The sequence below is a fragment of the Ambystoma mexicanum genome, chromosome 2q, assembly GCF_040938575.1.
Source record: "Ambystoma mexicanum isolate Mex_15411 chromosome 2q, UKY_AmexF1_1, whole genome shotgun sequence".
NCBI lineage: Eukaryota > Metazoa > Chordata > Amphibia > Caudata > Ambystomatidae > Ambystoma > Ambystoma mexicanum.
The window spans coordinates 412234244-412249497 of record NC_090924.1 but is presented as its reverse complement, the minus strand read 5'-3'; the positions used below and the strand labels follow the sequence as shown (position 1 = coordinate 412249497).

Sequence of the window (15254 nt, the reverse complement as noted above, 5' to 3'; positions counted from 1 at the left end):
GAACTTTCCTGTTGGTTGAGAGCACAAAGAACACTTGTTAAGAAGAGATCATCCTTGCACAGTTACTTTAGATTCTTACCATTAGGGACAGAAGGAGGTTTTTCCAAATAGATAATGTTCACAGTTCCAGGGATTGACTCCCTTGCTCAGGTTTCTCTCCACCAAAACAAAAGTTCAAAACAACCAAGATCTTTGTAACCCAAGAGGATAACTGCCTCCTCTTGATGTAATTCCCTCCAGTGGAAATGACTCCCTTCCCCAAGTCTTTTCCACAATCTGTGTAATTCAAAATCCTAAGGTCATTACTCTTCCATGGGACTCTCTTTTCAAAGTACAACAACTTGTGTGCAGGCGCCAGACTGGCAAAACACCTGGTATGCTCTCAAGCCAGGTTCTCTCATATAGTTCCTTTTCACAATTTGGGTCTGGGTCCCGGACTCAAAAGACACCTGGTATACTATTTTATCAAATTCTCCCATTATTCCTGTATTCATTGTATTGACACAGTTACAATATTCGGTATCGCTTTACTCAGAACAATGGGTGTCAAACCCACTTTCATTTACTTCCGTTAATGAATGTCCAGCGACCTGGCATACTCCCCTGCTAGGCTTTCTCTTTATTCTTGTATTTCTTGTATTCAAACAGTCATTTACTTTCTTTATCAAATGTCCTAGTGACCTGACCTCCTTGCTCATGGTCACCTGACTCATGTAACTAACAATTATCAGTACTTGATGGAACTGCTGAAGTGCCCCTGTGACCCAGGTTCCCTTCTCAGGGATCACCGGCTTTGTTTGGCGTTCTCCGGACCCCTTGCAGAAAACATACAGAATTGCCCAAGCATTCCACCTCCACTTCACAGGCTTACCGGCTTCATCTGGTAGCTTCCACATCCTTTGCAGTTCTGCTGCTCTCATGAGATCTTCTCCGAGTTCAGGGGGCCGTTGGTACTGCTTCTCGGTTCTCGTGGTTGCCTGGAATGGTACTCTTCTCTTCCTGCTGTAATCCCAGCACAGTCAACCAGCTCCTACAGTCCTGCCTAGCTCACCATCTCCCGAGCCTCCTTGCTCCATGGTCTTCCCTGCGGCTCTTTGGCCTCCCAGCTGTCACTGAGACAATGAAGCCTCCTCAGATAGCATCTCCTGGATTCCCAGCCCAAGCTGAAAAGTCTTTGCCAGGGTTCTCTCATGTCTCATTGCTCACCTGTCACCCTGACAGCTCTTCTTCTCTGGCATTGACTTGCCGGTTGATTCTCTCTGCTACTTCAGCTGTTTCAACTTTAAACTCCTGCTTCAAGGAAGGGAGTTGTGTGGAGCCAATCAGCTTCCTTGGAGCTCGAGACTGCTCCTTATGGTTCTGTTGAGTATTCAGCTTTACTAAGCTCTCTTTCCCTGCCTCAGTCTTTATCATTCTGTTTGTTACAGAATATTGAGGGATACTGTCAGCAGGCTTCAGGCTTTATGGGTTGTTTATTTTATTTTATGTATTGTGCAATTGTTAGGAACTTATACATCAAGTAAATTGTGTTTCAAAGCGCCCAAAGGGGAACGGGGAGGGAACCTGGGAATGTAAGGCAAATATAATAATGAAAAAGCGAGGCGGTCCTACTACGCCTTGTGAGCATTCAGAGCGTGCAAGTGCAGAGAGAGAGAGGGGATGGGGATCTGGTGTAAGTGCTAGGATTACCATGGAGGGGAGTGCTAGGGAGTAAGTTGCAAGCAGCTGTTAAGTGACTGTCAGAGATCCCTTGGTAAGAGCGGGCAGCTGCAAATAAATAAGTGCAGGCCTGTGATAACATAGGCCAGTGGGCACCAAGGAAAGTGCTGGAAGTGGGCCGAGGTTGGAGGCGATTGGAGGTGGGAGGCCATTAGGCAGGTGGACACATAGGGTATACCTATACCTGAATGGGATGATAAAAGTTTGCTATCAAGCCATGAGAAATGGAAGAGATATCCCCAGAAGGAAAGGGTGATACAATGTCTCATCTTATGATGCAGGGCTCTCCCCTGAAGATTGCCTCCCCTCATGTGATCCTCCCTCAAATATCCACCCCCAGGGTCATGATCAGGTAGTGGCTGCCGTCTCGTGGCCACATGAGGAGAGGCTACACCTGGGAAAGGTGTGATAATATCATAAGATTTATCACAAGGCCAAACAAGCACTTCACCACTTTGCAACGGAAGACAAGGCTTATTATATGCAAAGGTCTCAGGCTGTCCTGTAGAACTGTATCTTAACACAAGGAGGTTGAGTGAAAAAGGTGAATCACCAGCGGACCCTCACATTAAGGGTGGAACCCTTGTCAAGCAACAACAGAGCTAGTGACTCCAAATTTATATCACTATTTTAACAGGGGGTAACTGAACCAAACACCGACCTCAAGTTAACGAACCAGCATCAACCTTATGGGCAATAGATTGAAAAGAGTCCCAACATTTTTTTGTTTTTTCTTAAAAGGAATTTATTTCAAACACATTTATATTAAATTGGTTTGATACATTAACACAATGAATTCACCTTTTATGGATTTAATGAACAGAGGAAATAAATCTATGGTAAAAATGTATTTTTCTTTTAGACAGAAACATTAGAGAACAGCCACACTGTGTAGGACGAAGGCAGTGCAATTACATGGCTTGGACCAATACACAGAAGAATTTAATCAATTCAAGATCTATATCATGAAAAACAAGCAATTTCAATTCTTCATTAGATTATCCACCCACTCGTGACATTCATACCAATCATACTCATTCATGAAGCATTATTCATTCATTCATTCATACACCAAATAAATGTCAACATTGCATAAAAACCAGCCCAACATGTTTCTTTCCTATAACGGGTTTACTCCATGGAAATTCTTCAGGGGCAATATCAAAGTGGGAGAATAGCATAGACGCAGAAAATCATAAAATGTCCTGAGAAAAAGATTTTCAGACGGACACTATCTGTGTGTCAGTATCACCGGATTCCCAAAGTATGATTACATGGAATTCCTCGTACAAGAGCATCAACAGTTTGTTCCCTGTTCTGGTTGAAAACTCCACAATTATTCCATCTGGAGAACGTTAGCTGTCAGGGACCAGCAGCAGTGACCTGCTAGTGCCCATGGTGCGAAGTCCTCAAAGGTGTATCAAGCATCCAGTGGGTAACGTGTCATAGCTCCCCAGAGCAAAAAAGACTTCTCAGATAAGTCACTGTGGAGCTCCAGGTAATGGCGTCCCTTTCAATGGTACACATTCACGGCAATTCGGTCAGCAAAGAATCAATCCTGCATACCCTACATCACTGGCACGGTCTCCAATGGTTGGCTCTGTGTTGGAGTCTAATCGAGTGTCGCTTCCTGCACAGTTCCACTCGCGAGTTGAATTCTTCAGTCCTCTGATTCCTGTAGAACTGAACTGACACAGAGCTCATTATGCCCCAAGAAGTTACAAGTCATATAGCGGAAAACCACAATTTATCATACATAGGTTACAACTTCATCCCACCACCCTCATTAGCTGGCATCTATATGATATGCTAATACCCACCTATAGTCCCTTTACCGATTGCCCACACCTTATCTAAGCCCATTCCCCTATGCACTTGGCCCACTACATTGTCACTATTGAATCATAGTACACTATTGGCTAACAGGTATTTTGATACATTAAGTAATCTTAACCGTCACGTGATGTGCACCCCTCCGACCCAAGCATGTTCAAAGAAAGACTGGCGATGCCAACTATGCTTTGATAAGACAATGGGCCTTCTCATTATACCAGACGCTGCAACACACACAAGCTGCACCTCTGACAGACATTATTTAACTAGCTTCACATTTACTCCTCCTATTTCAAAGCACGATACGTCTCAGACACAGGTCCCCCATTCTCTCCTTCAAATCCCAGGTGCACAGTAATGACGTGACCAGGTTACCACTCTTGAAGCTGAATTTCAGGGATTTATTTTCTTTTGTTGTGTGTCTACTTGTAATTCATATGGGATGACTGCCCCTTGGGTGAGGGCAGTAGTGCTCTAAATCATTGCCTGGCTTTCAAAAAACGTGTTTGTCCTAGTGAACAGATGAAGCTGGTCTGGGATGACCTTCAGTTTGTAAGATGAGTCCTGTGACCAGTAATTGGATCTTTTCTTGTGACAAGTCCTTGGTTACCCGCGGGCACGCTTGTGGGGCGGGGTCTTCATTGCTCCTGGGGGCGGCACATTTATAACTGTGAGATGGGATTCAGGAACTACCATGACCCATGAATGCAAAGTGGTTACTGAGCAGACACCCCTACAAGATGGTGGAAGGTGGAGGTATGCATATTTTCCTCAACACCATACACATCCATCAATGCCTCTGTGCCTTCGGTCAGACCAGGAATAAATAGGGTTTTGTTGCAATGAGTGTTCACCCCTACAGGTAAAGTACCATTTCGTCAGAAGCAAAAGGAATAATTTGCTGGCATCTGCACTTTTACTGGCTTCTCGCTTAACGCAATCCATGTCAGCTTTGGCACATAATCTCCTCATATTCTGTGACAGTTCTGATTGATTTGTGACACTACGTCCTTCAAGAACCCCAGTAAGCCCCTGGCTGCACAGCTCACTGTCACCCATCTTTCGCTGGAAATCAATGCACTTTCAACAATGGTCTTATTTTACAACGGGCCATTTCTTGAGGTATCAAAGAGCATATATTGGAGCTCTTCTTTGGCCTCACCCTACCCACCTTGCTCATGTTATTATATGACATGTTTCAAGGGAAGGTTCCCAACATCTATCTGCAAATTGCAGAAAAAGAGATGCTTTCAAATCAAACCAAAAAGGAAGGTTGAGGTGGACAAATCCTCCATCCTCAGCCTTCAAAAGAAAACAGGACAGACTGAGACCTATATTTAGATTAGGTCATGTGGCGAACTTTGCATAGATATTTAAATTATCTGAACCATTAAATAGCTAAAACAAAAAATAATCAGTCTTTACTATTACAATTGTTTCAAATCAACAGTATTCATATTTAATCCAAGTGTTTGTGCACGCATAAACATGGTATTACTCATTTAAACATTGTTCATACATTTGTGCATATAATCAGTTTTGAATACTGAAACCCAAATTATGCATAAAGGATGGGGAAAAGAAAGGAGAAAAATGGAAAAGAAAAACCTTACATATACGTTGAAATGAATCAAACAAAACCACCAAAGAACTCAATTATATAAAAACAAAAACAAATCAGCATTAAAAAACTGTGAAATGTCATAAGTTCAAAACACAAATTTTGTGGTTAAAGAACTCTGTATGATTGGGTTGGAACTGTACAAAAGAGTGGGACTAAAGACCACTGTTTGCCAGTCCAACATAAACAAAGATCGATCTTCGGGTCTACGTCAATAAGGTCTTGACTGCAGGCAGTATAAAGAATGTTTCAAAACCTTATACAATTATTCATGTTAGTATATACATTTATGGGCAACCAATATTACTATTGGGCCACTTCTTCATTTGGATGCATTGACGTTTCGGCTGGTGTCTGACATTTTAGTGACCAAAGCCTTCTTCAGGAACAAATTCAATTTCTTTTCAAGGACACTGCAAATAAACATAAACCACTAATGAATATGTGTGTGCCTAAATTGAAACACCACTAAATAATGTGTACAAAACTAATGAAGAGTACAATTCAAAAAATTAAAGAGAAAGTACAAGGGATCCTCCCCTGCACAAAGAGAGAAAAGGAGCATAATCTATGAGCAAACAAAGAACTAACCTTTACACATAAAGGTGCCGGACTGTGGCTTTTCAAAAGATTTCAAAAACCAACCAAGGGTAGACGATTCCAACTGCAATCAAATACAATACAGACAAATGAAAAAAAGGGATTTTCCAGACGATTAAAAAGAGGAGTTGAAAAGAATTTATATTTCAGTACGCTATAAGCCAGACTCCAAAATTCCTCAAAGTAAAGACAGGGAGCTAAAAATAGTCATATACATGAGCCAAATTAACTTCAAAACAGCAATTAATAAAATACCTACGCTCGCATAAGGTGAAAGTAGTGATGTAGTCTGTTAGAATAGCCTGGAAGATTAAAAACATACACTAAGTGTGCTAAAGAAATTGGGATATAGTGAACCCTACACCCTTCCAGAGAATGTGCACAATATCAAAATAAATGGTATTAGTGGTGGTTAGTTGTGAAAAGAAATGTAGCTCGCCCGTAATAGATTGAAAGTGAGTGGACAAATCCGCAAAATGGATAGATATGGAAAGGAATCCAGTTGTAAATGGTAATGTACAGTATCCTCTGTACTGGTTCACCGGGACCCCCTTCAAATCACATAGGAGAAGGGGAAATTGAAAAGATGTTCGTGAGGCATGAAGAAATTAGTTCATGCTTATAGATGATCATAGAACAGTGCCCCCTGGGCTCAGATGTGGCTCAGCATCCTGTAAATGGGTGCCTGAAAAAAGCAAGAAACCAGGCTGGTAACAAATACTGCCATGGACAAAAACACGTGGAGAAATCAGATGGAAAAAATGGAAATGAAATAGAGAAAGTGCTATCAAGAGCATCATTCATAGGGCCTCATTACGACTCAGGCGGTAAGGGTTTTACGGCGGCGTAAACAGCGCCGACCCTTACCGCCTGAGTACGAGGTCCCTTAGCGCCATGGCGGATTTAACACCTGCTTTTAGCAGGTGTTAAAATCCATGGCGCTAAGGGACCATGGAGTTAATTACGCCACCGTAATTTACGGTGGCATAATTAACGCCTTCCCCACTCCCATTATGCCCTATGGGGCAAAAATGGGAATGGGGAAGGGTAAATGGGGATTGGGGACTTACCGCCCCGCCAACCTCGGAATGGGGCGGTAAGTCCGCCAACCACCATGGCGTAAACGTAGTTTACGCCATGGTGGTAAAGTCACGGCCCAGGCGGTAACTTACCGCCTGGGTCGTAATGAGGCCCATAGTCAGCAATTGGCCATCAAGAACATGAATGAATGTGTAAATGAATAGGACCCCCGCAGAGCAGTGCTACAAAAGCCACGGTATCCTAATGTGGGACAGAGTCACTTTCATACATAAACGTGGCAAATATAATGTATATGAGCCTGCTGCACAGAGTGTGAAATTACAAAAAGACATTGGTACCTTTGAATCCAAATGAATGGCGTGCTCTCCGTGTGCTGCGCGAGTAGCAAAGAAACAGCAGGACTTCATGAGTCGTTGCAAACGCTGTGGATGTACCCCCGACTGGCGTTTCGGAAATAGAAAACCCAGGGGCGGGGGCCATTACTAAGGCAACACAAACTTGTTGCTGCTAGGAGCAACGTCAGGTGTGCATCGTGCGTGTATATCGTGATGTTGTCCAAAAGCCTTGCAGCAGGCGCCCTACTCAAAATAGATGACACAGCAAGGAAACCGCAGATGGAAAAAATGCCTCCAGCAAGGGTGTGTGTGAAAAAATACCTCCTGCAAGGGCATGTGTGCAAAGAAGAGGAAACAGACGGGAGAAAGATGCAGGCAAGTAAATATACTCACAACAAGCGTCATGGATATAAATAAAACATGTTGTACCACGTGTGCTCAAATGTGCCACACATGATGAAGAACAACATATGACTGCTAATCGTGCACATCTAATAAGAAAAAGGAAAAAAGAAGAAAAAAGCAATAGAATGGACCCATACTTGGATCACTCTGGAGCCAGGAATTGTCTGTCTTTGGGTGGTGCACATCTGCCATGGTATCCAAAATCATTCCCTTATATTGATTGTACTCTATATGTGTCTCAGTTTACCTGCTGGTCCGTGTCATCCCCAAATTCTGTACATCTGTGCCATTCCCATATCTCCCACCCCCTTTATATGCTCCAACCATATAAATTAAACACAGAGAGGCAATATAGCAAAAATTTAAGACAACATATACATCATATTATATATTACACAACGCTTGATTTCTTGAACCTGATGAGGGGTAGAAAAAACAAAGAAGCATGCATACAAATCAACACATTTCATGAAGCTATAGGGATTGATCAATTGATGTATCATAATCAAACAGGATATTAAGTGCACTGTTATTTTGCTGAAGGCGTTCTTCATTTAACTGAGAAGGTGGAGTGGTACTGAGTGCTTTCCTGACATCAGAAATGTGAACCCAGCACTGCAACTCCTTCACACGAACCACGTACAAGGTGGCATAAACAACGGATATACGTGCCCTGGAACTGATTTTCAGGCCACCGCCTCACAAAGTTTCTAACGTAGACCTGGTCCCCAGGATACAACTGTGGTGTTGGTAAACTCGCTGGATCTGTTGATGATGTTGCAGCTGCATCTTCTCTTCTAGGAGCAATCTGTTGAGACAAGAGCTTAATGCTTTTGGTTAGTTCCCTCAAATACCCCTGAAACTCCTCCCCCAATACATCTGCTGCCCTGTGAGCAGCTAATGCTGTTGGTGTAGGTGTGAGAGGTGTATGCATTCTTCTCCCTGTCACTATCTTGTGCGGGGCAAGTGGTGGTCCTTACTTGGCAGTGTTCTCAGGCTGAATAGAGCTAGGGGAAGACAATGCAGCCAATTCCTAATTGCTCCACAATCCTGTTGGCCTGAGAGTGATACATTGTGCACAACTTGTGTTGTATCCCTAGTAGGTATGCAATTTCCTTAAACAGATCATTAACAAAGTGCATTCCATTGTCTGATTTTAGAGCTTCTTTTTTTTAGATCTTCACTTCTACTTCAACGAGGAAAAACCTTGCAGACTAAAAATGTTGCTGCTGATTTAGCATCTGGCTCTGCACAAGGGCCAGCCTCATTCCACTGGGCAATGTGCAAACAACAACAATAAGATAATGGAAATTACTGTTCCTGTTTTACATGTCCCCATAATCAATGTGAAATTCAAGAAGGGTCTAGCAGGATTGGGCATTGTGCCGTGCAATGTTCTGAGGGTGTGTCCTGTACCATAAAGGTGATAAGTAGTACAATTCACCACAAATTCATTGACATATTCGTACAAGCTGGGGACAAACCAGTACTCCTGAACATCAGCTGCAATATGCTGCTTAGAAGTATGTGCTAGGCAATGCAGTTGCTCAAGTGCTGCCACTAGCAATTCCTGTGGCATTACTACTTTACCTGTAATATTTTGTCTCCATACCAAGACCAATGGTGAAAGTGAGCAGCCCCTTTTCACCCATATGTCCTTCTCATCCTGGGGTACCTGACCTTGAAATTTAATTATTTGCCTAAGGGGTACTGCTGTATTCAGTACTGCTAACTGCAGCTGTGGAATGGCTAGATCAGGATATATGGTGACATCCAGTTGTCCTAAATATGCTGCTTCATTGGGAATCCTATCTGCGGCATCATTGCTGAGTGAAAAGGGGTCTGTGTCTTGGGTGTGAGCAATGCATTTAACCACTGCCACTAGTTTCGGTCGGGACAAGGCATAAATTAATCTTTCCAACAATGCTGCATGTTGTACAGGTGTGCCATCTGAACTAAATCCTTTTCTTTTCCATCCAGACACCTCTGAATGTATGGTGGAGGTAACGTAGTGGAGTAAGAGAAAATTGTTACTAAACACCCTTGTGACACTTCTAATGCATCAATTAATGCAATCAGTTCTGCTGTCTGTGCGAGATATTGTGTTGGTAACCACTTTTTAACTAAGACCTCATGCTCCCCTTCCACAAGGCACATCACTGCTACACCTGTATGTGTCTGTCCCATCTCCTGATCGATCATCGATGATCCATCAATGAAAAGGTCCTCCCCTTCTTCAAGTGCATCCTCCCTTGACTGTATTAAATCATCCTTAGGATCTTAATATGTAACGCAATCATGTACTTCCCCTCCTGGCTGAACAGGTATTGCAATGAATGTGGCAGGGTTTAATGTACGACACCTCACAATGTGAATGGATGGACTTGACAAGATCATTTCATATGTGGAAGTCCTTTGTGTAGGTAGAGTAGACTTGGATCCCTCAAAAATTGCAAATACTGCATGCTCTACATATAGGGTTTGTGAGCAGCCCATTGTTATTTTGAGGGAACCTTTTGATTGTGAAGGCCGCAGTAGCCAGTGCCTGTTCACAAGGAAATTGACCCTGCATCACTGAATCTAATATTCCACTGTAAAAGGCCAAAGGCTTGTGCCCCATAGATGCTAACTGGGTCAACACTGCTGCCATGACCTGTCCATTGGAATGTGAAAACAAATAGAGGTCTTTCTTATAATCAGGAGTTGCTAGTACTGGTTCATTGTATAACGATTTCTTGATTTCTTGGAAACATGTATTAATTTCACATGTCCATGTATGTGTTCCATTTATTCTCTGTGCTTCCTTGAGTCTGGGCCGCAGAGGCTTTGTGTAACTATAATAGAGATCCATGCCCTACAATAATTACACAACCCCAGAAACTGCTGCATTTCTTTAACTCTGGTTGGCTGTTGTGTGTTTTGTACTGCAGCTGCTTTCTCTCTGGTAACCCTTTCTCCTTGAGATTATGTAATGTGACCCAAATACACCACTTCTTTCTGGTAGTATTTCATTTTATCTTTCTCTACTGTGTATCATTTCTCAGCAAGCAGTGTCAGCAGCATCACTGAATCTTCTGTACACTGGTCTTCCATCATGCTGCACACTAGGAAGTCATCCACATACTGAATGTTAGTGCTCTGTATGTATATGTCACCCAAATCCATATGTAGTACTCTGCTGAATATGCTGGCGGACTCACAGTACCCGTGAAGAAGTCTTGCCTGTTGGACTCTTTGCCTGCTATGCATAAACATAGTGCGGTATTCAGAAGCAGAGTGCAATGGAATGGAGAAAAACACATTTTTAAAGTCAATCTCAGTGAAATGTGTGGCTGCAGTGGGTTTCTTGCAAAGGATCGTGGCAGGATTCGGTACTACTGGAAATTAAGTTTCTACAATATTATTCAGTGACAGAGGTCCCATATCATCCTCCAACTCAACCCTTTTGCTTTTTTGACAGTATATATTGCTGAGTTGCATGGGTTGTATCTGAAGATACAAGAATACCATCCTTCCATAATGCCACAATTGTCACATGCATTCCCTCATCTACTTCTCTAGATAATGGATATTGCCATACTCTGTGGAACACTGCAGTCTGCTTCAACTTGATACATACTGCTCCTATGCTCAATTGAATTTCCCCCCAATAAAACCTGCATGTCCATTACTTTTCCTGATAAAGAGAATCACCTTTCCTTTATGCATTATTTTGTTGCACCTGTATCAACCATAAAAATGAATGGTTTGTTACCTGTCTTCACACCTACTAGGTTGGAAGTGATTGGCAGGACTGGGGATGCCAGAGCTCTCTCTGGGCTGTCCTAATCTGGATAAGCGTTTGACCCTGGGAACAGGAAGGGGTTACATCCCAGCACACTCGCCCCTGTATAGTACATCATGGTGCTGTGTGGCAGAGCATTTTAAACCCATACTTGGGGTACTGACTGTTGTGTTCGCTGCTGTACATATGCTGGTGCGGCATTTGGGCCTGGAGATTGCCTTTGATGTGGTGATGACACCTGATACTGATACTGTGTTTTTTGCCCCTGCTGGGGTGCCTGCACAGCACCTAGACCATACAGCACACTTGGAGGCATCATTCCTGATGGTGGATGATATGTAAGCAGAAATGCTTGTCTACTGGGGTAAGCGCAGGGATATTAAGAATGTGCATGTCTACCTCTGCATTATCGGCCCAAAATGACCTATTCTCCCACATGACCAACAAGGGACCAGTCCTCCAAATCTCTGCCCCATCCATCCATTTCCTCCTCCTCTTTATCCTTGAAACCCACCTCTCCCTTGTTGATAACCTCTGTAATTTGGATAACCTGGGAACACTTCTGTCCATTCCTGTGCCATCCTTGTGTCCACCTGTCATATAGGCGGGCTCACAATTATTGCTCCTTCTATACTCAACTTTGCTAATTTTGTCTGCACTGATTTAGCTTCAGCCTTCTGTGCATTAGCCACCACTTCCTTCTCTTTCGCTTGCTTTCTCCAACAATGGTGTGCTATTATTGCCAGAATCTCTGACCATCCCTTACCTTCATTCCCCACCACAAATCCTTCTGTACATCCTTTGGGAGACCGTTATTTAACATATGGCAACATTTTTCTATGTTTTTGTCCAATGGTTCCCCGGTCCCAGGCCTCCACATCTCCTGAATTTGGATTATATATTGTGCAGGATCTTTGTCTAGTTTAATTGTGTGCGCCATACTGAAATGTATATCCTCTGTATCGGGTTATGCTGCCCTTAAGGCAGCTCATACTGTCGCCCGTCAATCAGTAAAATGTGCTCTGTCATGATTATCATCATCCAGTTGTATCCCTGAGTACCCTGCTTTCCTTAAAATATTATTTTCTTGGTTTCCTAACAATGAAGCAAACAAACTTTTCATATCTCCTACCTCTAGTTTAATGCCTGCTCTCTGATTTCAAGTGCATATATCCACTTGCCTACTCCTGCTGTTGGTGATGGCAGGGCCTTCATCAAATTGTTTCTATCCATGTGTGGTCAGGCTACATATTGGCACCAATGCCACCCAGGTCTATTACCTGCACCAGGTCGCCAACCGCGGGCACTAAAATTGATTTAGTGCCCCAGCTAGACCTAAACCCTGACTGAAAACGATCCAGGACTCTGGAGTGCTCCATTAAAGAGTGAAGAAGGGGTGTGAGAAGAGTTTCTAGCAGTTTCATGGGAAACATGAGCAGATAGATTGGACAAAAGTTAGAAAGTCACACTCTAAGCCCCCTTCACACCAGTCTAAAGGGTTCCTGGACTTTTGGGTCTTGGATTGAAAGTCTAGTGGGACCTATGAGTGCATCTGTTGTCAGATATTACTCTGTATGTAAGTATGTCTATTGTCAGGTATACAACACCTGTTCTGTAGTCTCTCAAACTGCCCAAGTTCTTTACTGTCATGCTAGAGAAGAAATAATCTCCTATCACATGACAGGATGTGATGTTTACTCTCTTAGAGATGTATGTAATGAGACTGGAGTGATGGTCTCATATTAGGGGACTGTGGAGGAAAGTTTGGAATTGAAAATTGTATGTACTCTCCCAGTATAATGCTGAATTATATTATTGAGTAGGTACTGCAAACTGCCACGTTTAAAAAACTGTTTCTTGCTTATGTGAGGCAATGTCTTTGCGATGAAGATTCTTTGCCTAGTGTGTAGCTACACTCGCCTCCACATCTGTCACTTCTGGTGTGTTTCACTTTTGGCATATGTAAGCATGTTGTTGGGTCCCGCTTACTTATGAAAAGAGGCATTAGAAGAATGAAGTCAGACCGTGTGTGAATCTTTGAGGAGTATATTCAACTTCACTGAATCTGTCTCATTTTGCTGTCCTCCCTGATAACACTGTCTAACATGAAAGAATGCAGCTGAAATCAAAGCGGTGTATAGTGGGGCTTTGTCCCCTGCTTGCCACATTGTTTCAGTGTGAGTCTGTTGGTGAGAAAACCCTGGTATGCCAGAAGTCTGGAGATGGCTAGGAGCTTACCGCCCCAGCTCCAAAGGGCCCAACAACCCTTTACCCCCGAATAAACAGTGGACTCATCCAAGGGCAATTTAGAACTGTCCTTTATTACAAAAACCGTCAGGGACCATATAGGACGATCAAAATTATCCAGTAATCCTCAATTTCACAAGATGCACTTCACAGTTTTGATATTAAGTGGCGTCATTACCTGGGCCCTCCCCCAAAAACCTATCTCCTTTTCTGGTTGGGTGCTTCGAGTAGTATACACTATAGATCACCTATAGACACCTTAGGCAATTGCCCTTCTCATGTCAGGTGTCTAGTCTACCACTTCCACATGAAACTATCTATTACATTGTTGCAGGGTCGCAGACTTACCATTGGCCCTTGCCCTCTGCCATCCACCCCTGGTTTTCTGTCTCCTAATTGGTTGGACTGGTTTCCCCAGGCCTGGGACTCAGTTTGGTTCTCAGCCCTCTGTGTAGTTCTCCAAGGTGATGTGAAGTGACTCTGGGCCTTTTTACAACTCCGGTGGTATCCGTGATTGGGCAAGAACCGGGTCATGCCGAGTTCGGTGGACCCGGTAATTGCCCATTTGCGGGTGCCAGCAATAAGGGACTCCCCAACCCCATTTGGCCCCATAGGGCTGAATGGGAATGTGGAGCACGGATGCATCGGCACCATTCAGAATGGTGCCGGTGCATCTGACGTGCTGTGCTCGCGGGTGCCGCTTTACCCACCAGGTCAGACCTAACAGGCTGACATGTGCCTCCGAGAATGCCTCGTAGTATGGCGGTCCGGGAACTAGAGTACCGTGCATGCTTACCGGTACCATAGTTCCCGGACTGCCATGCTTATAATGAGGCCCTATGTGTCCCAAATGTATCTGGTAGTAACACCACCTTTGCCTATGAGAGTGTGCTCCACATTGCAACATTTCTTTCACTTCTCATCTGGGTTGCTGAGAACAGTTCCACTTCCCACCACAGGTGAATACCCATTGCCTAGTTCAGCCGCATCACTTGGTTGTGGACCACAAAATCGAGCTCTTTGGGTCTGTATTTATGATGATTTATTCTGTTTTTGTAAGCTGTGCATGGTTGCGAGAGATCTCAGTGGCTAACACAGCTACATCGTGGTGTCAATAATGACAGTCACTTTTAAAAACCCTCGGGTTATATAAAGTATAAAAAAAAAAAAAAATGATGACATCAGCACCGTGGCTTCATTGTTATTTAATTGATGCAGTGCATTACGGTGTTTGGATCCATGATTACCTTCGAGTCTCCTGTATCCGTGAGGACATGCACTGAATAAGGTTGGAATGGCTGTCTGAGGGAGTACCTCTCTGCATACGTGCCAGCCAGTCGTGCACTTAGGGGTCGTCCGAATAATGAGTCACTTTGGGCATTCTTGACTCTTCAGGCCGTCATGTTCATGGGGGTGAGGAGGAGCATTCATGGGACCCTCTCTTCAAGTCCTTGCCCTGTCTGGACCATCCCTTCCTTTGAAGTGGATGCGTTCCTTTGGGTATAAATGAACGGTGCACCGAGGAAGGGGGAATCTCACTTGTGGCAAAGTCTCGTACTGTCATTGGTATGTTTTGTCCTGTTGTTCGCTTTCTACTAATACATTGTTCGCTGATCCACTTTAATAGTCAGTGGTCATTTTTCCACAACACTTCTTAATGGGAATGGCT

At 43.5% G+C, this 15254-nt stretch overlaps 1 protein-coding gene across 1 annotated transcript in view; it reads left to right on the top strand.

Moving 5' to 3' along the window:
* The first annotated feature begins 14117 nt into the window (after window positions 1-14117).
* Window positions 14118-15254, top strand: part of LOC138568720 (vomeronasal type-2 receptor 26-like) — a 50208-nt gene continuing 49071 nt past the window's right edge. Inside the window, exon 1 of the mRNA XM_069646503.1 lies at window positions 14118-14138. Coding sequence (XP_069502604.1) covers window positions 14118-14138 — 21 coding nt within the window. The remainder of the gene's footprint in view (window positions 14139-15254) is intronic.